The sequence below is a fragment of the Muscardinus avellanarius genome (assembly GCF_963383645.1).
Source record: "Muscardinus avellanarius genome assembly, chromosome: X".
Taxonomy (NCBI): domain Eukaryota; kingdom Metazoa; phylum Chordata; class Mammalia; order Rodentia; family Gliridae; genus Muscardinus; species Muscardinus avellanarius.
In genome coordinates this window covers 119,291,295-119,316,796 of record NC_137792.1, presented here as the reverse complement: position 1 = coordinate 119,316,796, position 25,502 = coordinate 119,291,295, and the positions used below count along the sequence as shown (strand labels likewise).

At 33.9% G+C, this 25,502-nt stretch overlaps 1 protein-coding gene across 3 annotated transcripts in view; it reads right to left on the bottom strand.

The window, feature by feature from the left end:
• DACH2 (dachshund family transcription factor 2) overlaps positions 1–25,502 on the bottom strand; it is a gene marked incomplete at both ends in the record, with an annotated part of 512,202 nt that overhangs the window by 362,422 nt on the left and 124,278 nt on the right. For all 3 annotated transcript variants that reach the window (XM_080719413.1, XM_080719414.1, XM_080719415.1), the window contains one exon: positions 5,511–5,549. In XM_080719413.1, the coding sequence (XP_080575539.1) occupies positions 5,511–5,549 (39 nt within the window). The remainder of the gene's footprint in view (positions 1–5,510; positions 5,550–25,502) is intronic.

The following is a 25,502-nucleotide window of genomic DNA, read 5'->3' as shown; positions in this document are numbered from 1 at the left end:
AATCAAGAAGAAATACACCAGCCTCACGGCCGAGGGCGTAGCAGCGGCGCCATATTGCCACCGGCGGCAGCAGCAGAGATTTCACCGAGTCCAGTACAGCTACATCTACGTACTCAAGAACAGTGAGTCAAATTGCGGGCCACAGAGGAGAAATCGCAGTATTGGGCCTCCTGGGACTTGACCCAGTGAGGGAGTGGTGGTGGCAGAGATATCACACCATAGGAGAGCGTGCAACTTGGCACCCCCCATAGTTTAAAGCAGCCTCTATCGACTCCCTGGGTCGGAGACTCTGTGATACAACCCAGGAAAGGAGTAGTGGGGTCTGAGATACTACAGACTCGAGATCCAGAGCACCTTAAGTGAAGCCATAGTGACCCAAGGAAAGAACCCAGAGAAGGCACAAACCTCCGAAATCATGGGAAAGAGGAATAACACTGGAGCAATGAATGCCCACAACCCCACAACATCAGAACCCGATAAAACAGAAAATCAGAGATTTCTAGAAGATCAAATCAGGAAAATAACTGTAGAAATAATAGAGGTGCTTCGAAAAGAACTCAGAGAGAGCCAAAAAGAGATAAAGGATGCAATTAATGAAGTAAAGGCCTCAATTCAAAGCACAAACAACCGATTAGACCACTTGGAGAACAGAATCTCGCTCTTAAATGAATTTTTGTGCTTTAAAATTAAAACAGCAATAAAAATATTTTAGCAAATATTTTTATGTGTGCCAAATTATCAGAATGACTGTTTCATCTCTGTGTGTATGATGATGAAGAAGATCAATTAAAAGAATTATTTTTCAAAGGGCATATTTGTTTAAAAACTTCTTTTACACTGACAAGAATTTGGGGAAATGGAAATTCTTGTACAATATTTGTGGAAAGGTAAATCAGAACAGCTTTGAAAATATTTTGGCAATGATTATTAAATTGGAGATCTACATAGGCCAAACTCAACAATTGAACTCCTAGGTTTATATCCTAGATCATTTCTCTGCATGGACACAAGATAATATGATGTCCATTACAGCACTGTTTGGAATACAAATATTGGAACCAACTTAAATCTCTAAGAATGTGGATATTAATATACATAAATAGTATAATGGACAATTAAAAATGAACTAAAGCTAGGCATGGTAATGCATGCCTGTCATTTCAGTGCTTGGGAGACTGAGACAGGAAGATCTCAGGTTTGAAACCATTTTCAGCAACTTAGCTAGACTCTCAACAACATAGTCAAGACTGTTTCAAATTAAAATAAAATAGTACTGGGGGTTTAACTCAGAGGTAGAATACCCCTGGGTTCAATCCCCAGTACCACACACAAAAATGAATGAATTAGATCTACATGTATCTACATAAATAAGCCTTAAAATATAAAACAAAAATGATAAACAATTTAAAAAGTATAATATATTATTATATAATTTAGGTTCAATTTTAAAACATAAAGATCAATATGGTTGGTATATTGTCTTTCTCTAAATATACATATAATTTAAGATTTTCAAAGCAATGATATGTATCAAGATAGTAGTTACCTCTGATGAAGTATGGAATAGAAAGTATATTTTTGTTAATCATAGCACTAATGCAAAGTTTTGTTTTGTTTCTGTTACTAGGAATTGAACCCAGATGCATTCTAACTTCGAACTCCACCCCAGCCTGATTTTATTTTTTATTTGGAAACAGAGTCTTGCTAAGTTGTTGAGAGCATCACTACTTGCTGAGACCATCCTCAAACACGCAATCCTCCTGTTTTGGCCTCCAAAGAACTAGGATTATAGGTATGTGCTGCCACACTGGGATTATAGGCATGAACCATCACATCCTGCTGATTCAGCCTTTTTAAAAAATGAGTTCTGAATCAAATGTAGCAAAATATAGACCTGGTTATTTTTTCTATAAGTACCCCTCAATATTTTCTGCTCTATTTGTACTATTTTGTAATTAATTTGCTCATTTTTATACTATCAAATATTGACAAGAGTGATTCTGAATAGAAATGCCATTTTTCAATAAGTCAGAAATATGTGTGTATAGGTGGGTATATTTTTATGTATATTAAGCGAGGTATTTTGGAAATTAATTTGATTTTAGTTCACAGATTATAAAATACAAAGCTATAGGGGTTCAAAGCATATGAAATCTAAACGCCTTCATTCAAATGCTAGTCCTGACAATTGGAGGCTGGGCATTTCTTAGATAAGTCACTGATCCCCTTCTCTGTGCCTTAGAAACATGTATAAGACAAAGATCTTACTAATAGCACTTATTGTGTAGTGTCATGTTCAGATAATTTAATGATAAATATTAAGTATTATTAAGTTCTGGCAAAAGAGGACTAATGGTCCATCAAAACTTTATCTTAAATTGCCTATTTATATATCCATAGTGGTCAAATAGTAGTCACCAAGTTTAATTAATCCATATACTCAAACTAGTTTTGTTCTTTTACAACTACTTACAATCAAAATTATTTGATGATCTAAAAAGGGCAGCACCATCTCTACAAGTTTAAGTAAACCTCAATTGTTTTGCATATTTCCATGTGTTTTGATCATTTTTTTCCAACAATTTCTCATCTTTCAGATGTGTCTGTGTTAAATCTTCAAATAGAATAGTCAACAACTGAATTTTTCTAGTTCACTTAGGATTTGAGATTGTATATTCTTTTTCTTTTTTTTAATGTTTTCCCTTGTTTTTAAAGTTCTTAAGTTTCTCATGAGAAATAACAATGTTAAGTTACTATCCTGACTAAGAATTTATGGTGTAGATCATAGAAGTCCTTAAAGCAAGTTTGCCACTGGGGTGTTTTTCTTTTCCTTTTTATTTCCTTTTTTTCTAGAGAGATTGGAATTTAATTGTTTCCTTTTTAGACAAATATGCTTTTGGATTGCCAGTGATGAAAGGGCCATACAGATGTCAAAAGCATTGTAGCACAGTGGGATTATGTGCTAAGGTCCAGGGCAAGACAGACAAACAAGCAAAGTCTCAGATCAGTCAAATAGTTACCTCTCAATAAAATCTCAGATGACCAACTTTTGTTTTATCTTTGCCAATGCATATCAAAAGCTCAAATGAAGTCCTGTTATGTTAACTATTTACATTTCTTGTATTTCGTATGTTAACCATTTGTAAAAATAAAGAAAATTCGTTAGATGGAGTTGGGACTTTGTTTAAAGGCAAGCCAGTTTAAAATATAAAACAACACATGCTATACACATGCCTTCCTTCCTATTAAAGCCAAACAAATTAGGCTTTAAATAGAAACTTTAATTGTGTTACAGAACTATGCTTAAGTATTCTCTTTTGCACATGGCAGTAATGATCTGCTTTATACAGCATTTCATTAATAAACATAAAAGGAAAAAATTCATAATTTTAATTTTCAAACCACTATAAAGGAAATCTATTTTGAGTACCAGAAGCATTATTTACAAGAACTCCACTTATTATTTATTCTGTTTACATGATTTTCCATTACCAAGACTTTTCGGTGCATTAGTAAAATACTGTGCATTTTGTCTTGTTTTATTTTGTTTTGTGTTGTTTTTTGTTATTATACTACTCTGAGGATTTACAATTTACAGCAGAGGTCACAAACGGACAGCCCAAGGGGTATATTCAGATTACAGATGGGTTTTATTGTCCTATACAATTTTCCTTTTTTTTCTTGAGTTAGTATCAATATTTAAGAATTGGAAAATTTTATATAAAAGTTAAGATTCCTACCATTTCTTAAAAAGTAAGGCCTTAACAATGCTGAGCTTACATTCCCATATGGTAGCAATCAGTTGAGGCATAATAACTTTGGAAAAATATATATTTTTGGGCTTACCACAGCCCCTAATACTCCCTATTACTTATAGACTTTCATTTAGGTTACCAAGCTTACCTCCACTTCACAGGCATTTAGAATTGCAACTTTTCTGGTTTCTTTGTAATTTTCTGTGACTTAAAACATATAATTTCAAAAACACTTCATAGTTTTACTTGTATATCAGTAAATGTAAAAATGTATTATATATATATATATATGTGTGTGTGTGTGTGTGTGTGTATATATGTATGTTTTGATAATCCATAAATAAATAAGTACTGTAATAAGTACCGTTACATTTAGTTAAGAGAGAAGCCAACATTAATTTTTATGTCATTTTACAAGAAAAAAATAAAAGCCAATCTCAATGCCTCAATTCAATTCCATCCATGTAAAATAAGAAACACTTTCAATATCCACACTTAAAACTCAATCCATTTTAGTAAAAAAAAATCAGTAATAATTATGTCACAGTAGAATACAAAGTTTGGCACTTAAGGAGGCACATCCACTGCTTCAGGACACTTGGGTATTATATAGTGTGCATGGCATTTAAGACTAATCTTTTATATAGAAAAATGTTTCATATATTAGAAACACCATCATAGCCAATACAGATGTTAATTCTCATTTTCTATCATGAAAATTCAGGATTAATAACATAGTATGGTCCCCATCTCCCTCAAAGCTCTATGACATTTTTCTTGTAGAAAAATAAGGACAAAACTTGTATCAAGGGCAGCCCTAAAGGAAGGGAATAAAAACACTGCCAAAAGATGATTTAACATGAGAAAGGTGAATGAAAGAGAAGAGGAGGGCATTAGAGCCAGGCAATATTAACATGTTCTTGAGGACCAGAGTTGCCTTCCTCCCTTGCCCCAGAGTCACTATGCATTCTTACTCCATAACAACATGAAAGATATGAAGCCTAGAATATGCTACCAATAACTGTGATTTAACTGAAATCTTCATAGTTATTTTAGGACCTTTAAGAGTAAGTCATATTAGACTTCCAAATACTTTTGAAATATATTATTAAAAGAAAAGAAATTTCCAATATTAGAGTGACTAGCAAACATACAAAATATTTCTGTTCCTAATGCTTAGAACAACTCAGCCTGGTTCTTTTGCAAGATTGCTATAGCACACTTAATAGCCTGTGCTGCCCTGCAAAAGTGAATGTACCTTCCTAAGCATACTATACACAGCCAAGGGGTAGGTGGGCATTTGATTTATATCACCATTATTTTACATAGTTGTCATGGTTTTTAGGCCAGTGACCCTTACTCAGTCCCCACCAACTTGTAGATTTTCTCTAACTTCTTCTTTAGTTTCTAGGGAGGGAGTGGCTGCATGATCCCCACTGTTTAGTCCTAGGAAATGCTCCCAGCTAATAGATATAAATGATCGCAAACTAGAAAGAGTGAAACTATGGAGACCCCAATTAAATAGAACCGTTAAATTCATGGACTAGTTCTAATCAACTCTTTCAATTTCATTTATCTTATTATTACTAAGGATTAGGCAAGATTCAACAATTGCTGCTAAAAATTGTAAAGGGCTCCCCTTTCCTACCTTAGCAAATATAGTTTAAGAACAAGATTATGGAAGTTGGGCTGACTCTGTACAGGTTCCAGGACATTCCCAGGAAGTTGATTTTTAAAAAATAAATACATAAATACCTGTTAACAGCTTGTTTTCTTGTCATTTGCCTCTTCCTTCTAAAAGGAGAGTGTAGCAAAAAATAAATAACTGGTTAATTGAGAGTTCTGGTTAGTTAGCTTCCAATTAATCAAGGCTTTATTATATTTCATAAAAATCTTCTTAAATTCTGCATAAATTTTAGATAGATTACACACAATGAAACACCAGCAAGGAAGAGCACAAAGAAGGTAAGAAATTCTGAATTGCTATTAGATCGTGTTTTAAATATATGGATAATGTTATTACATTTCTGGTCTAATCCCAACTGAGCAAAGAATAATGTGAAATGTCATGTGGTTTAGGGCTTTTCTCTATATGAAGGCAAGGAAATAAGGTTATAGATTTCTGTTGAAGAAAATGGCCTCGGGTCGTAATGATTCCAAAAAGAAAAAAAAAAAAAGATTCAGCAATATTATGTCTTTTTCTTTTCTCTCAAGAGCCTTCCTTCCCATCCCATTGGGTATTCCAATGCTTTAGAGGGGGGAAATAAGCCTCTAATTTTTTTCTCATTTTTTTATTTGGCCAACAGGATGATGAAAGTAAGCCAATATCAAAGTTGTGCTACTTCTAAAACATGGAGCCATTAATCACACAGCTCACTATATACCTATTTTGGGAGCAATGCTGAACTATCTTACATCTTCCTCACAAGGGTTACATTCACACACAGACAAATACACACATGCATGCACACATACACAGTCATCCACAAATCCACGCAAAATAAGTTAAATATTACAAAAGAGATCATTAATAAACCTACAGAGTTAGCTTAGTTAGCAAGACAACCATTCTTTCCAGTAGTGCAGTAATTTCCAGTGTTCGCCAATCATTTGATGCAGATAAACAAAATCCAAATTGACATGCTAAGGAAAATAATGTGGAATTTTTGAGGCTAAGTGCATTTATTAGTAGCAAAAGGGAAGGGTCTCCTGTAATGCCCACTATGATCATTTGGGGTTAGTTCATCACTCGTTTTTTTCTATTGACCTTCTTTGTTAAGTATTTCCTTTCAAGCTTTTTGTTGGTCACTTATAAAATTTTCTTTTCAATAGTAGTTGCTTTCCTGCTTCAAACATCTGTAGAAGCCAGGTGTGCTGGCACATGTTTGTATTCCTAGTATTTGTGAGGCTGAGACAGGAGGATCACATGTTTGAGCACAGCCTCAGCAAGTAATGAGACTCTCATCAACCTAGCAAGACCTTGTTTCAAATTAAAAACAAAATAGGGCTGGAGGTTATAGCTTTTAGGTAGAATCCCCCTGGGCTCAATCACCAGTATCTTTCACTCAAAATAGGTATGTAGATAGGTGTCTAAATATACAGCCAATGCAAACATTTATTTGATGTTGCTGGGGAGAGATGGAAGGGAAAAGGAACCTTAGTTCACCTAATCTTATGTGCTATCACTTCACTATCAGATCTATATGATTTTCCTTTACAGTTTACTCATCCAATTTCTCTTTTATTTTATTGAGATAATAAATTTTGGTGCAAAGGGTCAAAACCAAGGAAATTCTGCCTCTGAGTTATACTTCCAGCCCTTTTCATTTTTCATTTTGAAACAGCCTCCCTAAGTGGCTGAGGCTGTCTCAAACCTGAGATCCACCTGTCTCAGCTTCCCAAGTACAGAGATTACAGGAAGTCAGGTGTAGTGGCATTCACCAAGACACCCAGCTGAGATGGCACTTTTCTAAAATAGGATTATACCTTGAAGTTCCAAATAAATGATAATGCATACTGCTTTAAAAATCTCAGTAATATGTAATTGTACTTGAAGGCTTTAATATGCAATTGTACTTGAAGTATATTTATTTGGTAAATATACTTGGATATTTAACAAATAGCCCCATGTTTTTACTTATTTATAAAACTTTCTGAACTCAGAATACATTTGACCATCATATGTATATGATTATACTAATCCCATAAAATATAAAAATTATTTGAATTTATTATGGCATGGGATATAACAATTCAATTTAGACTGTAAAATTACTGACTTCTGGAATGTTCTGGTCAAAACTTTCCAATAAATATATAAAATTCTATGCATTAACTGTCCTTTCATTAAAGACCCATAACTTTCTTACAAAATTAAGACTTTCTCTTGATATTATAAAATTTTTCATTTTTCTTATCTAATATGAAAATACATAATGATTCTTAAAACTACCTGTGACACTAGAAATTCAAAATTTGCACATTACAAATATATGTGATTGTCCCTCAGTATCTATGAAGACTTGGTTCCAGAATTTCCTATGGATAACAAATGTGTATATGCTTAAGTCCCTTATATAAAATGGTACAATATTTGCATATAATGTATTTATAACCTCCCATATACTTTTTTTTTTTTTTGCGGTAGTAGGGATGGAACCCAGGGGCATTCTACCTCCAAACTATACACCCAGCCCTACTTTTTGTCTCTTTATTTTTGAAACAGGGTCTCAGTGAGTTGCAAAGGGTCTCACTAAGTAGTTGAGGCTGTCGGCGAACCACGATCCTCAGTGAATGCTGGGATTACAAGTGTGCACCACCACGCCCAGCCTCCCATACATTTTAAATCAAGTGTAAATTAATTGCAATACCTAGTACAATGTAAATGCTATTCAAGTAGTTGCACACTGTACTGTTTGAGAAATAATGACAAGAAAAAGTCAATATGTGTTCAGTATGGATATAAAATTTCCCAAATATTTTCAATCCACACTATGTTTCCCTATCCATGGATAGGGAATCCATAGATACAGAGAACTCATTGTACTTTGTTTTGGGCATTCTAATTTTAAAAATGATTTCTAAGTTTATGAATTTGTTCCTTTTTTTGGTGGTACTGGAGATGAAACCCTTCTACCTCCATGCTACATTCCCAGACCCATTTTATATTTTTTATTTGGAAACAAGGTCTCTTAAGCCAGCGAGGCTGGTTTTGAGTCTGCGCTATCCTCCTGTCTCCGCCTCCCAAGCGCGGGGATTACAAGCATGTGCCACCACACCTGGCAATTTGTTCCATTTTGATGTCAATTAATTCATTCAATATTTCCTTAAACTTTGCTGAATAATCAACATTTTGAGAAATTTTATTGAATGAGTACATGATTCTACTGTTTTCCACTCAGTATAAAATAGCCTATAATATGAGGAAAATCACCTCAGTTTCCTGGAATTGGCTTAGAGTGTTTCACGTTCCCTAAAACATCACTTTGTCTACTTAAGTTTTTTATTTTCTGTTCCTCTCTGCTTCTGAGTCTAGTTATTAAATTAACCAGAGGGCCTGAAACTTTGTAAAACTTATCCTTATGTCTGGGATGTACATATGACCTTTTTCTCAGGAAGCTATGACCAAAATGGGGTTAAGTATAGTAAAAAAATACATTAGATACTCTCCTCAATATTCTACTATCAACCAAGTTTCTACAATATATGCTGGTAAGTACCATGGGCTCTCTTCAGAACTGACCAACTCCATCCATCATTTTTGCACTGCGGTAAGACATTGAATAATTTTACCATAGAAAGACCATTTCCCTACATATGAGTATAAGGTGATTTTATGCTGGCTTTAACCCAAGAAGTTAATAATTAAGAGATGCTGTATTTTAAATTAGTCAAAATCTCCTTTATTTTGTATCACTGATAAATTTTTATAATATTATTATTCCAACTTCTTTGGGCAACTGTAAACCTACAAATTAATGGCAGTAATAGAATTTCAGTGTGCACATATTTGATTTGAATCAATTTGATAGAAGACTCGGAGATACAGAATGCTTATATTGAAACCTAAACTTAGACCTGGGGTTACATTTACCAATATAAAGAAGAAGCATAAAATGCATGACAATAGAGGATAAAATACCACAAATAGTCCCGTTAAAAATCCAGATTCATGCCAGGCTTGGTGGGCCATACTTGTAATCCCAGGGCTTAGGAGGCTGAGACAGGAGGATCACACAGGTTCGAGCCAACTTCAGCTACTTAGTGAGGCTCTCAGCAACTTAGTGAGACCCTGTTTCCAAATAAAATAGAAAATAGGTCTGGAAGTATAGTCCGGAGGTAGAAAAGCCCCTGGGTTCCACCCTCAGTACCACAAAAAGTCCAGACTCATTAGTTGAAATATATTAGTCCTTTGAGGAAAAATTAAAAATTCACTCTAAACTATAATGTAGTATATCCAAGTTCTGATGTGAAGGTAACTAAATAGAATGCTCCTTTCAATAATTCTTCAAACACATGAAAGTACTTAAACAGAGCATTTTAAAATTACAGTTACGCAGGCATGGTGGTGAACACCTGTTATCTCAGTACTTGGGAGGCTAACAGGAGAATTGGAGGTTCAAGTCTAACCTCAGCAATTTAGCAGGACACTGATTCAAAATACATATAGCTCTTGGGGTGTCATTCAGAAGTAGAATTCCCACAATTGACAGAGCAAAAAATAAAAAAGGCAAACTTTGAGATTACCTACACCAAAGGATTTCAAACTGGATTCTAAAGAAGTTTAGCAAAAGTGGAGGTGGATAATAGAAGGAAAACAAAGGAGACACATTTCTTTCCACACCTTCAATTGAGCAGCTCTTTTTTAAGCTATGTGATATATTGGGAGTGTCTGAATTACTTTTGGTGACTCCCCACTGACACTACCATTTAACAGATGAGGAAATTAGTACCTGAGATGCTCAACTATTTGACTGAGGTCTCAAAATAAGTTAAATATAAGAATACTGACACCTAATTCCCAGCTACTGCTCTAAAGTTACTTTGCTTCCTATACTGGATATTACAGAACCAATTTTTGAAGGCTTCCAAAAACAGCTGTATCTGTTTTATTCTCATGGGGACATAATAAGGTGAAGAGACATTACATATGCACTTAGATAGTAGGAGGGGGCTCTATTGATACCTAGGCCAGTGCTCTTTCTGAACTATACTACTCTTAAAGCAGAGGCTCTACTATGGCAAACTAGGAGTGTCAAATATGTTGTTGGGACTACCCAGAGTTTAAAAAATCTGGAAATTCTACATAAAATATGAATTTCAACCTTCTCTTATTTAAAAACCAAAGGAAAGGCTATTCATAAAAGATCCATATACTTATTTGCTGGACACAAATAGGTGAATTAGAGAAGACCCATAGACAAATGCTCAGGCGTTCCCTAAATATCCCACAAATTCTCATGAACTTATATCTGGCTCTCTTAAATAATGTATGCTAGCTTTCTTGCCCCAGTAGAAATTTGTGTTTTATTACCACTATGTAAATTTTTAGTGTGTAATTTACACAAATATTAGTTGATTTTTCCATATTAGCGTGGGATCTCTGGAAACCTCCTTGTATTTATACTATTGAATGGGGAAAGTCAAAGCACTACACCATTAATGTACATAAAAAAAGTTGTATGCACTCCTTGTAATGAGGATAGACAAGTCTTGGTCCTTGAAGTTGACACCCTTATATGTAAAAAAATACCAAAAGCAAGTTATTTCAGATGAAAATTGATTCCATAAAAAATAGCTGAGCATGACTGCACACACCTGAATCCCAGTATTTGAGAGGCAGAACAGGAGGATTACAGGTTTAAAGCCAGCCTCAACAACTTAGCAAGCCCCTCAGCAAGTTAGGTAGACTCTGTCTCAAAATTAAATTGGTCTGGGTGTATGGATCAGAGGCAGAATACCCCTAGTACCAAAAAATAGAAAGCAAATAATAATTAAACTCACAGAAACCGTATCACTTGATCAGAGTAATATTCATATATTTAAAATTCTAAGAAATCAATACAAATATTTCCCATGCTTTAAAGTGGGAGTTAGCTGTTTATATTGTCCATATGAACAATATGTACCAATTATACCATTTTAGAGGAGACTAATTAGACTTCTTTACATGGATAAGATCCTTATAAGTTGTGCTATTTGTTTTTCTGGTCTAATACAATAAACAAAATGCTGATTTGAAGACAAATGTTAAAAAATGAGCATATGTCAAGCAATGCTTCTCCATACCTACAGGAAATCCTAGGTAGAAGATAAATTTCCAGTAAATATGTGTTGGTTATCTTGGGAGACAGGACCAAATCATATTAATTGCTTTATTTCTACCATTGAAGCTTTTATAGGGGATTTCTTCATGTTTACTGATTATTTTATGTCAACTTTTGTTCAATGGCAGTAAGTTTAAAGCTATTTAACCTCATTGAAATACTGAAAATTCTTTGGCAATCATGTATGTTAAAAGAAAAAATTAAATATTTTTTTTTATTTTTAAAGTATAAAAACAATGGCTTGTCTATTTTTGGCTTAAGTTTCTAGAAGATATCCAAACAAACTTGCGGTCAGCTAAGTCTCTAAAGACACTCTGTTCTGAATCAAGGCCCAAACAATGAAAACTGACCATTTTCCACCTTCCAGATTTTTCCCTTTACCTGTTTTAGAATAACAAAACTATTGATTATATTTAATGTATATCTTTTTCTGACAATTTTTGGTGCATAAGATTTTTCAATGCACTAATAAAAATATAAAAATCATTCAGATTTGAAGTCAAAGTATAAAAAAGGGAAAAATTTGAATATGGGATTGGGTAGTAAGAAGCCTATGACATTTTAAAATTAATTTGTAGGAGATGGGTGTTAGGATACACACACACATATACACAGTATTTAACTCAAACAATACAAGACTCTATGTCAGTTGTCTCTGACAGATGATCCTTTATATAAACACAAATTTGTCAGTCTAGTCTGAAGAAGCTCAGCAGTTTCAATATTTCTAATATGTCTTACAATCACAAAGAATCTCAGAAATAGGATTATAACTCATAGATTCCAATGTCTTTTTCAAGGTAATCATAATAATTAAAGTAACTTTGTCTTCTTATAATACAACAATGGCTATTCCAGTATGTGTACAAAATATGTCCCACTAAAGATGAAGCCAGTTAAGTACATTTAGTGGTTACTAACAATGCATTCTAGATAGTCTTTTTAATAACATTTTTCTACATATTCCAACTCAATAAATATCAGTCATGTACATGAACTTTTATGAGTAGATAAACTACCTTAAATCATTTAAATGGTATAAAGTAAAGCTTTAACTGTTAAAATTCCCCCCAAACCTTCATAAACATTACATCACTTAATGCTATGGCATCTTTGTCCACATTTGTTCCGATGATTTTTATCTTTGCAGCCCTGTGATCTGCTTATAGGTTTCACTGAACACATCATCAATAAACCACTGACTTTTGTACTTTGATTTGTATGGGGGCTCAAATCAGCCATTATAAGTGATGATTTTCCCAACAGTGTTACTCTAGTTCTGTTAGGCGTGCAGTTAATGATAATGTCTTTCTATTGTATGGTCAGAATGACTTGCAGAATACCCTGAGGAAATGCTCTCTCCCTCCCTCCTCTCTGTCTGTCTGTCTGTCTGTCTGTCTGTGTCTGTCTGTCTGTCTGTCTGTCTGTCTGTCTGTCTCTCTCTCTCTCTCTCTCTCTCTCTCTGTGTGTGTGTGTGTGTGTGTGTATATGTATGTGTGTGTGTGTGTGTGTGTGTGTGTGTGTGATATATTACAGCACTTCAAACCTTGAGATTAATTATGCTGTTATCTGCTTTCGGATTAATACTGTGATCACACTGAGGTGATATAAATTTGGCCTACTTCATAAATACTATGGTCCAATGTCAAGAACTGGATGTCAATTTGAAATGCTGAAATGGGAATTAAAATGTTTTTTTCTTTGTAATAGTTATTACAATATGTAATTATTTTACTTACTTGAAAACATAATCTCCATGAGAAAACAAATTAGATTTGTGTCCGCTCTCTTCAGCACCTCACATAGATGCTGGCATGTAAGAGTCATCAATAAGTATTTCTCAAATGTAACTTGTATTGGCCACATGAAGGGATACTTTAAAATTTTAAATTGATTTAAAGTCATGCTGTAGAAACAAAACATCTTAAGAATCTATTTCTACTCTGCAACAATGATTTAAATTATTGATTATGGTATATAATTTTTATAAGTATAACCATGGTATTTTAGCATCTGAATAAACATTCTCTGAATAACCAAAGTTTGTCAGAAACATTATGAGCTGAAACTTATTTGAATGGCATAAAAATATACTGAATTATTGATGGGTAAAAATTTAGATTACTTATTCATGGAGATAAAACTGATTCTAAATTTATTTTAATTATACCTTTACTTTTTCTAACATTTACTTTCTTTGTTTAATGAGGCTTAAATGAGATGAGAAAAGCTGACAGTTCTGTAAGCAGAACTTATTTAAGCTGTTTCTAAGAAAATTAGTTCATTTGCCAACTGATCATTCTAGTAATCCTATCTAGTTTAGTCTAGTTTAGATGAAGACAATCAAGCAGGGTCAGAGCAAAGGAATCTAGGCCTAGACATGCTCTTAATGTGTTATTGGGGAGCAGAGTGGGAATAAGGAGGATGACTGTTTTGAAAGTCTGGTAAATTCCTTAAATACATGATCTGATAAATCCTTGACCAGGACCATGCTGCTATTTAAGAACACAAGTATATGCCTTACCATTTAAGAAAGCAGAGGCAGATACTTAGAATTACAAGTGATGTCGGGCGTGGTGGGCACGCTTGTAATCCCCGCGCTTGGGAGGCAGAGACAGGAGAATCGCGCAGGTTCGAAGCCAGCCGCGCACACTGGCTTAGGAGACCCTGCTTCCAAATAAAAATGTAAAATATAGGTCTGGGAGTGTAGCCCAGAGGTAGAAGGGCTTCCAGGAACCCCAGTACCACCAAAAAATAAAAAAATACAAGTGATTACCTTTTAAAATACTAGATATAGCTTCTTTACAGTTTTGAAATCTCACATTATACAATAACGGCATTGTATTATTATATGGTTTTAAAGTTAACAGAATATTTCCTCTGCACAACTATGTTGTGTGCATAAATGGATTTCAATCATTGCTCCATTTTTATATATGTAGAAAGTGAGAGTGAAGGGTGTTAAATTTGATTCTGTTTTCCTCCACTTACTGCTAATGTTATTTATCTGAATGTGACTGAGTTATGATTTTGTCTTGATATATTTTCCTTGATATATTTTGTTTCTTTTACAATACACAAAGAATCAGCTTCATTAAGAATTGAAGAAAGCTCTTCAAACATGCTTATAATTGGTATATAACAGTTTGAACAGGATCCTATTGAGACCACATTTACAGCCTCACCCTATCATAGCAGCTTCTTAATTCAATATTTATTCTACAAAGACTTACTGATCATCAGCTAAGTACAAAAAGCTACGTGCTATGGTCCACAGAGAATACAAATATCTTAAACCACAGTCCCTGACATCGAGAATATTCTAATCATAAAAAAGAAGTAATAGTCACATTTTTTCACACTGAAAGTCTGTTAGTGATAAGCAACACATGATTTCTTGGCATACAGTAGACACACAATTAGTCAATAGATGTTGAATCTGAGAGCTAGAACCTACAGGCTATATGAATTCCGAAGATTAGCTGGGCATGGTCACACACTCCTATAATCCCAGTACTCAGGAGGCTCAGAGAGATAGATCATAGGTTCAAGATTAGTACACGGTAATTTAGCAAGGCCCTGTTTCAAAACAAAATATTAAATAAGACTGAAAGTACAGCTCAGTGGTAGAATGCCCTGGGGTTAAATCTGCAGTACCACAAAAAATTAAAAAATGAAAGTATCACTTTTACCTGGAGTGGTAAATGAAGGCATTATGGAGGAGGTGACATTTGGTTTGGATCTTGAAAGAAAAAAAATTCTCTAATGTATATGATGTACATTTACAAACATATAAGTCAATCAGTAAGCCAATCATGAGAAGGAGGGAGGGGGAGGAAATCGGATGGGAAATGGGAAAGGGCCAAGTGAGTGATGTGTGCATGAATGCCTCTACCATCTTCTACTCCATTGAGCTGTATGATTATGATATATCTAATTTATCTTTTCAAATGCTACACTTTTTAAAAGAAATGTGGTAACCAGAACTAAACATAATATTCTAAATAGGGTTATATGAACGTTATAATCTCGCCATATATCCTGTAGGTTTTTAAGTCTTTGTTATATGCAGATAAAGTTCAGTCATTTATTAAGAAAACCACTATTATTTTCATTTCTCCTCCAGGCATTTAATTTTACCTTTAATTTCCCAATTGGAAAATGCCTATAAATATAGGGAATAATTGAGACCATTTGCCTAATAGTGACATAGAAGAAGACACACCAGTACTCATACCACGGCCTTCCAACCAATTTTATCTTCCTTAGAGGAAAGTAAAAGGACGTAATAATCTGTATGTTTTCATCTCTTTATTAGAATGTTGAATATTACCTTACCCCATAAGTGTGTATTTACTCTATCATTTGAAACACAACAAAAAGGAAGACCCACACCTAATAAATGCCTCCTTGGAGTGTCTAGCTAAAAACCATGTATACAATCACACAATTACCGTGTAGTGGAAAAGTTGTCATAATAAACATTTAAAAGGACTGTGAAACTTTCTGTTCCTTGGCACTTCTGTGATTGTGCGTGTTTGTGTGTGTGTGTATTACTTGGAATTGAACCCGAGGCATTCTACCTCCAATCTATATTTCCACCCCAATTTTTTTTTTTTTGTTTTTGAAACAGGGTCTCACTTATTTTCAAAAGGCTTCACTATGTTGCTGAGGCTCACACCTGCAATCTTCCTGCCTCAGCCTCACAAGTACTGGCGTTACACGCTCGTGATACCACACCCAGGTTAGTGTATTCCTTTATAAAAGTAAAAACAGGTCAAATGCACTAATCCTAATATTAATCCTGATCACATTATTTTTTATCATTTGTAAAACATAAGGCAAATTCTCTTTCCTTCCTCACTGCTCAGCTAGCACTTTGTGTTAAGAGTACTGTCATAAGCTTCTCTCTCTCACTAGGCTTAAAAGCAATGGAACCTATTAAACACCATCTAGAAAACAAGATTACATCGAACATTAAAAAACAGTAAGAGAGTCTTTAGAAGGCATGTTTTTGCTAATAATTTTTTGGGGTGATAATATTGATTTCATATGGAACTATCAGGAGAAAAGCTTATTTATCTGAAGTCTTTTCTCAAGTTTTCAATGTAATAAAATATTGCCTTTTAAATGCCACCTAAAAAGTAATAGTTATTTCTTCTTTATGTTAATTGTTCCCAAAATATTGATAAACACTATTAAAATCTTTAGGAACAGTTTGCATTTTGTAACCTTCTTCGATTGTTATACCTTTTACCTCATTGTAGTGCCATAAGTTTTGAATATAGAAGATTGCCTCCAACTGAAATATCTTTCCTCAAGGAGTATTATATTCTTTCCTCCACTTGTATATTTAGTTTTCGGTCGTCTCAAAAGTGTTCCACATCATCTTTATTAATTGCCTAAGTTTTTACCTTTATCTCTTGATCCCAAATAAATTCAGGAATAATTGCCTTTTTCTGAGAATAAGCAGATAGGCACTGTTTTTTATTTTAGGTGTCAACTTTCTTGTTTTAGCAAAATCAAACAAGCCCACAAACAAGTCTCCAAATAAAATTTCTCATAGACTATGGGTATCCAGGCAGCTTATTCAAATATAAGCCTCTTCATTAAATTCACGTCAAAGATTATGAGTAACACTAATTGAATATTTATGAAATCTATTGGCAATTTCCTTTTGGCTATTCTGATTAAGTCAGTAGTAGGTTTTTTCTCCTTTTTAGAACCTTCCTGCACTATTATTGCTTTTTGTGTAGTTACGCTTTTCACTTTCTCAATCACTAGAGGTAACTCCCATGACCGCTTTCTCAATTAATGCACAAGCATCTCTTTTTCAAGCATTGTGCATGGTCCTTCAAGTCTAAAACATCACCAAGCATGTATTTTTTCCTAGAGGTTCATCAGCAAAAAAAAAAAAAAAATCATAGGGTTATGGAGAAAACACTATCGCTTCGTTCAACAAAACTTTTTTTAAAAAATAAAAAAATACAAAAAAAAACAATGAGGAAGCAAAAAGAAAACTTCCCTGTTATGTGAAAATAAATTGCTAATGAAAATTATTGGATTGTCCCCAGAATGGGTTATAGGCCTTTCCTACCCATCACATCATGCTTCTAATATCTCTATAGTCACTCCTTCTATAGAACTGCTTCTTAGTATTGCATTCTTTCTCTTCCCTGCAGTATAATGTATAGCTGTCTTCACACTGAAAATCAAGGGATTTCACACTGCCTCCTCATCTCTCCAAGGAAACTAGGCCTTCCTTTTTTCCTTCTTCCCCATTGTAGCAATCCAATATGAGATTCTTAGTCTTTTACTCTGCTTATTTGTAAGGCTCCTGGTCTTATAGTGATCACATCTTGAAGAATGTCTTTGTATCTGTGAATGCCTTCCCCTAAAAATCACATCAAGTGGCAGTGAAAGACCACCCAGTTATTTCTGAAAGTGCATTCGTAGTAGAAAACAATACATTTTTACCATGCTCACAAATAGCATGTCCTTATTACCTCACACTCACCATTTACCCATTACAATTGCAGCAAACAAAAATGAAAAAAAATCAATAGAAGTGTCACACAAAATAGGCAGGCAGTTCTTAAATTCTTCACACACAAATTACAGAGCATTTATGGGATGAGAGAAAAAAGTCTCAAAGGTGTTCAAAGCCTTGACTTTCTTTCAAAAGCACCATTTTCTCTAGATGCTTTTAATAGAAAAGAAACTCTGGCACTATTTTAATAATCTCTGAATGGTAAAACAAAAAATTATAGGCAGAAGCACAAGCATAATTTTTTTTAATGTGAACTAAAATTATTTTTAATTGTATAAGCCTGCTAATTAAATACCTTTGTTTTTGTTTCCTCCAAATTCTACTGGAGTTCAAACATTTCATCTGCTGGACATAGTATGTATACAGAATGCAAAACTGCATACAAATATATATGCGCTCCTCCCAACAAAATATAATGATAATACTTAACATGATTTTTCCCAACTACATTTCATAGGAAAATGCAATGTTACAAGTAGTTGTCATTAAATTTTTAAGTAAAATTTTTATGAAATACTTGATAAAATGAAAACAGAAACTAATGAATGGAAAGAACAAAATGTCTTCATAGCAAACTTTTGAAATTCAGTTGTCACATACTTTTGAAAACTGCTCAAATATAGCAATATGAAATTTATATCACCATGTTGTCATATGACAATATTAAGAGTACATTTGCATGATTCAAATATTTCAATGTTAGCCATATATTTCAATAAAATATATTTTTTCTGAGAATTTTTTAAAGAAATGGAGTTGTAGGAAGGATGATCAATGAGGAAGAAAATGGTTTTGCAATTCATCTGAAGCACGAAGAACACCGAAAAAAGAATACAAAAGCCTAAAGTTGATTCTTCTTCTCTGATTACTATCTTAAAAAGTTATGCAAAGCTGACTACAAATAAAGCATTTGATACTAAAACCCTAAATTAGTTGATGTTGTTAAATGTAAAATCTAACCATGTTATATAAATAAATAGATACATAGATATTTATACAATTTTATTTCAAGGAAATAGGCTACTAATAGGAAAAATTCTAAATATCTCAATTTCTTGTCCAATAATTAATCTCTAAAACCAGTTTTCCTTAGCGCTGAAAATTAATCGACGTCACAAATTAGATTCCAGCTTTGTTTTTCAATATTTGAAATAGCTAAAGTACCAGAAAACACAGAATTGAAACACTAAATTTCTAGCTGATGAGATCTCCCTCACCAATGGGTTTTTCACTAAGTACCAAAAAACTGCCTTCCTATATGATCATGATTTCTAGAATACAGGTATTATCACAATTAAAAGCAAGGTCTACTGCTATAAGTAATATATGTCACCTATTTAGCAACTGGCAAATCCATAACACTGTAAAACTACTGTCATTCCAAGTTCAGTAACTTCATAACATGTTGAAATAAGTAAATATTTTTACTCTGGCTCCAGAAAAGGGAGAGATTAAGTGTCTAAGAAAATATGTAAGTGTATGTTTTCTCTTTACTTAAGACAATTATGAAAATGAAATGGGAGAATGTCATAGAATTCAAATTGTCCTGTCATTTGTAAACCACTTGCCCCAAGTTATATCTAGGTATCTTCTGTAAATATTAAAAAATACCTGTTTTAAATTTTTGTTTTGTTAGTTTATCACCATGGATTTAATTTATTTTAATGGTTTTGGGTGAAATTCATGATTTTTATATTTAGGTTCATTTTTGTTTGTTTTTGTTGAGTTTTGGGGCATATTGCTTTTTCTGTCATCTGTTTATATGTGCATTTCAATACTTTATATTATCAAAATTAATGCCGTAAAGACATTTATGCTTTTTCTCTCCGTTCTGCTTCTATGTATATTTTCATAATTTATATTGTGAAAATGAGTGCCATAAAAATATTTCTGCTTTTGCTCTAAATTTACTCTTCACTATGTAACTGAAATTCTAGATTCTAAACTCTATATGCATCTTTGCCCTCGACTGTAACTTTTATGCAATATTACCAAATGGTTTTTATTTGAATATTTATTTTAATAGTATCTAGCATTATTCTGAAGCCTAACACTTGTGAAGTAAGCAATAATTATTTCCTGAGTGAAAATTCAAGGATCTTTTTAACATAATTTGATTGTTATTTGCTATAAGTATAATCATTAATAAATATTAAGGAGATATACTAATGTGAGTCAGATATTTTACTCTTTCTAAATTATTAAATTGTAACCATCAAGATAACCTGTTAACCTGATTTACTTATTTTGAAATTTAAAATGAAAATAGTTTCTAAATTGTTGTGTGTGTGTGTGTGTGTGTGTGTGTGTGTGTGTGTGTTACTATGGCTTGAACTGAGAGGTGTTCTATCTCCAGTCTATACCTCTGGGCCATATTTTATTTTATACTTTGGAACAGGGTCTCACTATGTTGCTGAGGCTGGCCTGGAACCTATAATCTTCCTGTCTTAGCTTCCTGAATACTGGGGTTACAATTTCATGTCATTGAGCCTGGAATAAATTATTAATTTTAAAATGTCTAAAATAAATCCTGCTGTGTCTGCCACACTTAATTAAATATAGAGAGGATAAAGAGATATATGTTATACTGTTTTCTTCTGCTCAACTGAATTTTCATTCAAAATATTCATCATTCTGTTAAATAGTATAAGTTGAACACAAGTTGTATTATCATGCCAAAATATTTTACAAAATAGGAAAGTAATTTAAGTTTATATATATTTTTCTGGTACTGGGGTGGAACCCAGGAGCATTTTACCTTTTAGCTACTCCCCATTTCCTTTTATTTTAAAATAGGTTCTTGCTAAATTACTGTGGCTGGCCTCAAACATGTCTCAGCCTCCCAAACATTGGGATTATAGGTGTGTGCCAATGTATCTGTCCTATTTATTTAGTCCTTTTATTCCTACATTCAGTGTGGGAGATAAGGGCCTCGCACACACTAATTCAGAACTCTACCACTAAGCTATATCCCTAGACCCTTTCCCCCACTTTAAATTTTATTTTGGAGACAGTGTCTTACTAAGTTGCCCAGCCTGGTCTCAAACTTGCTTCAGCCTGACAAATTCCTAGGATTATAGGCATGCACCACCACACATGACATAGTTTATAGCTTTACATCTACATGTCTGGGCCTTTTGAATCAACAATTTCACTAAATCTTGTCAATTTGCAAAAAATTATAGAATCTTAGAAGCAACAATTAAATTTACATATCTGGCCAGTTTGTCAATATCCTTAAACATTTTCCTGATTTATGAAATGATCATATTTTAAGGAGAGATAAAGTATTAACAGAAAAAATGATACTCTTGCTATGATTAGGTATACTAAAACACCAGTAAATCTCTTGAAAAGTAATTCCTATAATAAAATATCATAAACACTCCTGAGGATTTTTTAAAACTCTGGAATCTAATAAGAAATTACTGAGCAGCAAATAGCATGTGTAAACTAAGAATATTAATATCCCATTAACCACTATTCTCAAATATGAACTATATTTTTACAACTTATGCTAGTAAGTCATATTTGTAATTTACCTATGACAACCTTAATCACTTTAATTAAAACGAATAAGATAAGCATTGAGTAGGTCTACACACAAAACAAAATTATGCAAAATTAAGCATATTACATAATGCCTGTTGCTTAAAAAGCAGGTGTACTTTAAAGGATTTTTTAAGCTTTAACAGGTTGCCAGATGGGGCAGAAAAACAACAAGGTGTCCTTTCTTTTCTGAAAGTTTATTTCAGGTTTTCTATGTGTTTTTATTCAACCATGTTCATATAATGATGGGATCTCAAGGGCCCCTCAGAATAATAATCAAAACCATAACTCAAAATATGCTTAGCAACAAAGAGTGCATATTCTGAATCATCCCCTAAAATAAATATTAAAATACTGCTAAATATTAACATTAATTTAATGCCATTAAGGTAGACGTTTTAAATAAGCGATTTACTACCTATATATCTTCACTTAAATTTAGTAGGGAAAATCATCTAGCTATGACTTGTGAAAATTTCGCTTTGCCAAAGAGATAAAGAGATTTAATCCCCTCTTGGGAAAGGATAGGAGATAATCTCAGATCAAAACAAATGTACACTGGCTGGAAGCCACTGGAAGAGTGACATACTATCATCATGAAACTATTAATAAAAGAGTTAAAGCAATTATTGTACTGACACTATAAAGGTTAAAGGAATAGCTTTCCCTTAAATATTATAGATTTCACAAACGTTTACTTACTTTCTTGGGAAGAAATGGAAAACAAATGAAAAAGTGATAGTAACTGAAGTCTATTTTAATCCATGTACTTAAATATGTGTGTTTGTGTATATGTATAAAATTTTATCCTCATGTTCCATATATCACTTTTATAGTGCAGGCCTAGCTTAATTTCCAAGGAACTTAAGGTCCCCCGCAAACTCCATTAATAAAATCATTGCTAGCCTATGTCAAATATAGGGTAGTGAAAACTGTTTTCCTCTAGAAACAGCATTCACTTGTAAGACTGCTCCTTTCAGATCCTCAGTATACTTCAAAAAACAAAATTAAAGTGAGAATAGTACAGCGATGCATGCATATCCATGTTCACAGCAGGACAAGTCACACTAGCCAAATTATGGAACAATGTAGGTGTTCATAAACAGATGGATAACAAAAATATAGTATATATACACACAATAGAATTTTACTTAGGTATAAAGAACAAAATTATGTCATACTCAGAAAAATGGATGGAATTGGAGAATATAATGCTAAGAGAAATCATCCAGTCTCAAAAAGTCAAGGGTCAGTCAGGCATGGTGGTGCATGCTTGTAATCCTCTTGTGTAGGAGGCTGAGACAGGAGGATCACACAGGTTAGAGGCCAGCCTCAGCTACTTAGTGAGGCTCTCAACAGCTTAGTGAGACCCTGTTTCCAAATCAAATATTAAAAAATAGGTCTTGGGTATAACTTGGAAGTAGGAGGCCACTGGGTTCCATCTCTAGTACCCCCCAAAAAGTCAAGGGTCATATGTATTGTTTCATATGTGGATGCTAGAGAAAAATATAGGAAACAAAAGTAATCTCAGACTAATAAAGTATGAGACCAGTAGAATAAGTGGGAGGGAGGAGGGGAAGTAGAAGTGGGAGGGGGTAAAGAGAACACGAATAAGAAAGCAGACGACATAATATTATGTACATATGGGACTGTATCATTACCTCACTAACATGTAGAAAGAGGGAGGAAGCTGGTAACATGGTGGTATTAAGAGGGAAGGACACGAGGGCACATTGTTTGCATATGTGAATGGATCCATTTGAATCTCACTACCATGTATAGTCATATTGTACCAATAAAATGCTAAAAATTAATATCAAAACATAAATTAAAATCACTGGGCAAAAAAAGGGGAGCTCAAAGGGGGGTTTGCCCTAGCTACTTATTCAGTCTTGTCACTGAGCATTCCTTCTGGCTGAGATTCTCAAGTAGAATCTTTTTGGTTTCATTTGCCACTAAAATAACAAGAGGGTAGAAAGAAGAGAATGACTAGTCAGCACAGGGCAGGAGAGGCCTTGCCACAACTTTGTAACTGCTATCAAGTTTGAGTGTGTGTGTGTCTGTGTGTGTGTGTGTGCACATGCATATGTGTATATGTGTGTAAAACAAGCTGAAAGGGGGGTAATTTAGAAAAAAAATCTCTGTCTCCACTAAATCTACTGTGAACAGTACTATGAACTAAAAAATGACAGGCCCATTTAAGCAGCTGAGGAACTGGAAGAAACACATATGCAAAGAACTCTAGCTAGAGAGAGGTCTTCAAAACAAATTTTTCGCCGGGAATGGTGGCGCACGCTTGTAATCCCCGCTCTTGGGGGGCAAAGACAGGAGGACCACGCAGGTTTGAAAGCCAGCCACGTGTGCTGGCTTAACAGACCCTGTTTCCAAATAAAAATATAAAAAATAGGTCTGGGAGTGTAGCCCAGAGGTAGAAGGGCTTCCAGGAACCCCAGTACCACAAAAAAAAAAATTTTTTCTATCTTATAACTTGGCTGAAACAGAATTATTTCTAATCAGATGTTTTATATATGGAAATGCTGGTATTCCGCAAATAATAAATAATACACTACACTTGAGTTTGCCCAAATTATAATCTGTAACAAAAGCCATCAGGGGAAAAGCCCAGGAGTGAGGTCTGATGGAAGGAAACAGAGAGGACAGGAGAAAATTTGAAAAAGGGTAAATGAAGGCAAAGAGGGCAATCCTTAAGTCTATCTTCACCACTATTTGTAATCCCATACTTTTCTTCCCCCAAATTTTCTAATAGTCTCTATAATCTCAGCTCAAGTGCCACATCTTATGTCCCTGCGGTGTTAATAGTGTTAAATGCAGTGTTAAATGTTCCTGCATTTAAAAAATGAATTATACTTTTTTACCTTATATTACAGTGATTTTTACAGACCACTTCCAAGGGTCACTAGAAACAAAGGGTAAATTATTTTATAAGCAAGCATTTCCAAAGAACATTCTTACTATGCAAACAATTCCTTGTAATTTTTAAGTAAGGCTAATCAGAGCCTTAAAGGAAGAGTTCATACTGAGCTTGGATCCATCTTCACACGCAATAAACTCTGATGATGTGACAAACAAAAATGGTTTGATGTCTTTTCCTCCTCATCCACTAAACATAATTCTACTACTCAGAATCGAAAATATACACATCCTGAGTCAGTATTGCAAAGTGTAGGTCAATCATGGGAAGTCAAAAGAAAAGAAATAGCACCATTCATAAGCCTAATGGCCAAGCATGTCAACTGTAGCAACATTTCAGTATAAAAGTCTGAGCAGAATGTTTATTCCCTGATTCTGTGTGTGCATGAGCTAGCCTTCAACTAAAAAAAAAAAAAAGACAGATGGTGGGTTGCTGACTTGTAAACAGTGCTGCCACAGTGGATACCACGAGTTTGACTCTCCCTGGAAATATATCTGCATTCATTATGATGGGTGGTCTTATGAGTGACTGAAGCGCCTTCCTGATTATATGTCCAAAAAGTATTTATGTATGTATAAAAATGAGCAGTTCTCAGGCTTAGTTTCAGTCTTTAATAACTGGAAGCAAAGGACGAGAGGGGAAATAATTAGATCATAAACAGAAAATCAAGTTGTAAATTTTCAATAACTTTTCCATTAGCATAAACTATTTGGGAAAGAAAAGAATAAAGCAGGAAGTACTAGTGTCCCAATGTGTTTGATACTGATGAATGGAATCAAACCTGTCTCTCTATTTGGATCCAAATTGTTGATATCTCAGCTGCAATAGCAACATTTATGCTTCTTTGAAAGGAGATGGTAAGTCTTTAATTATTAAACCAATCGTATTTA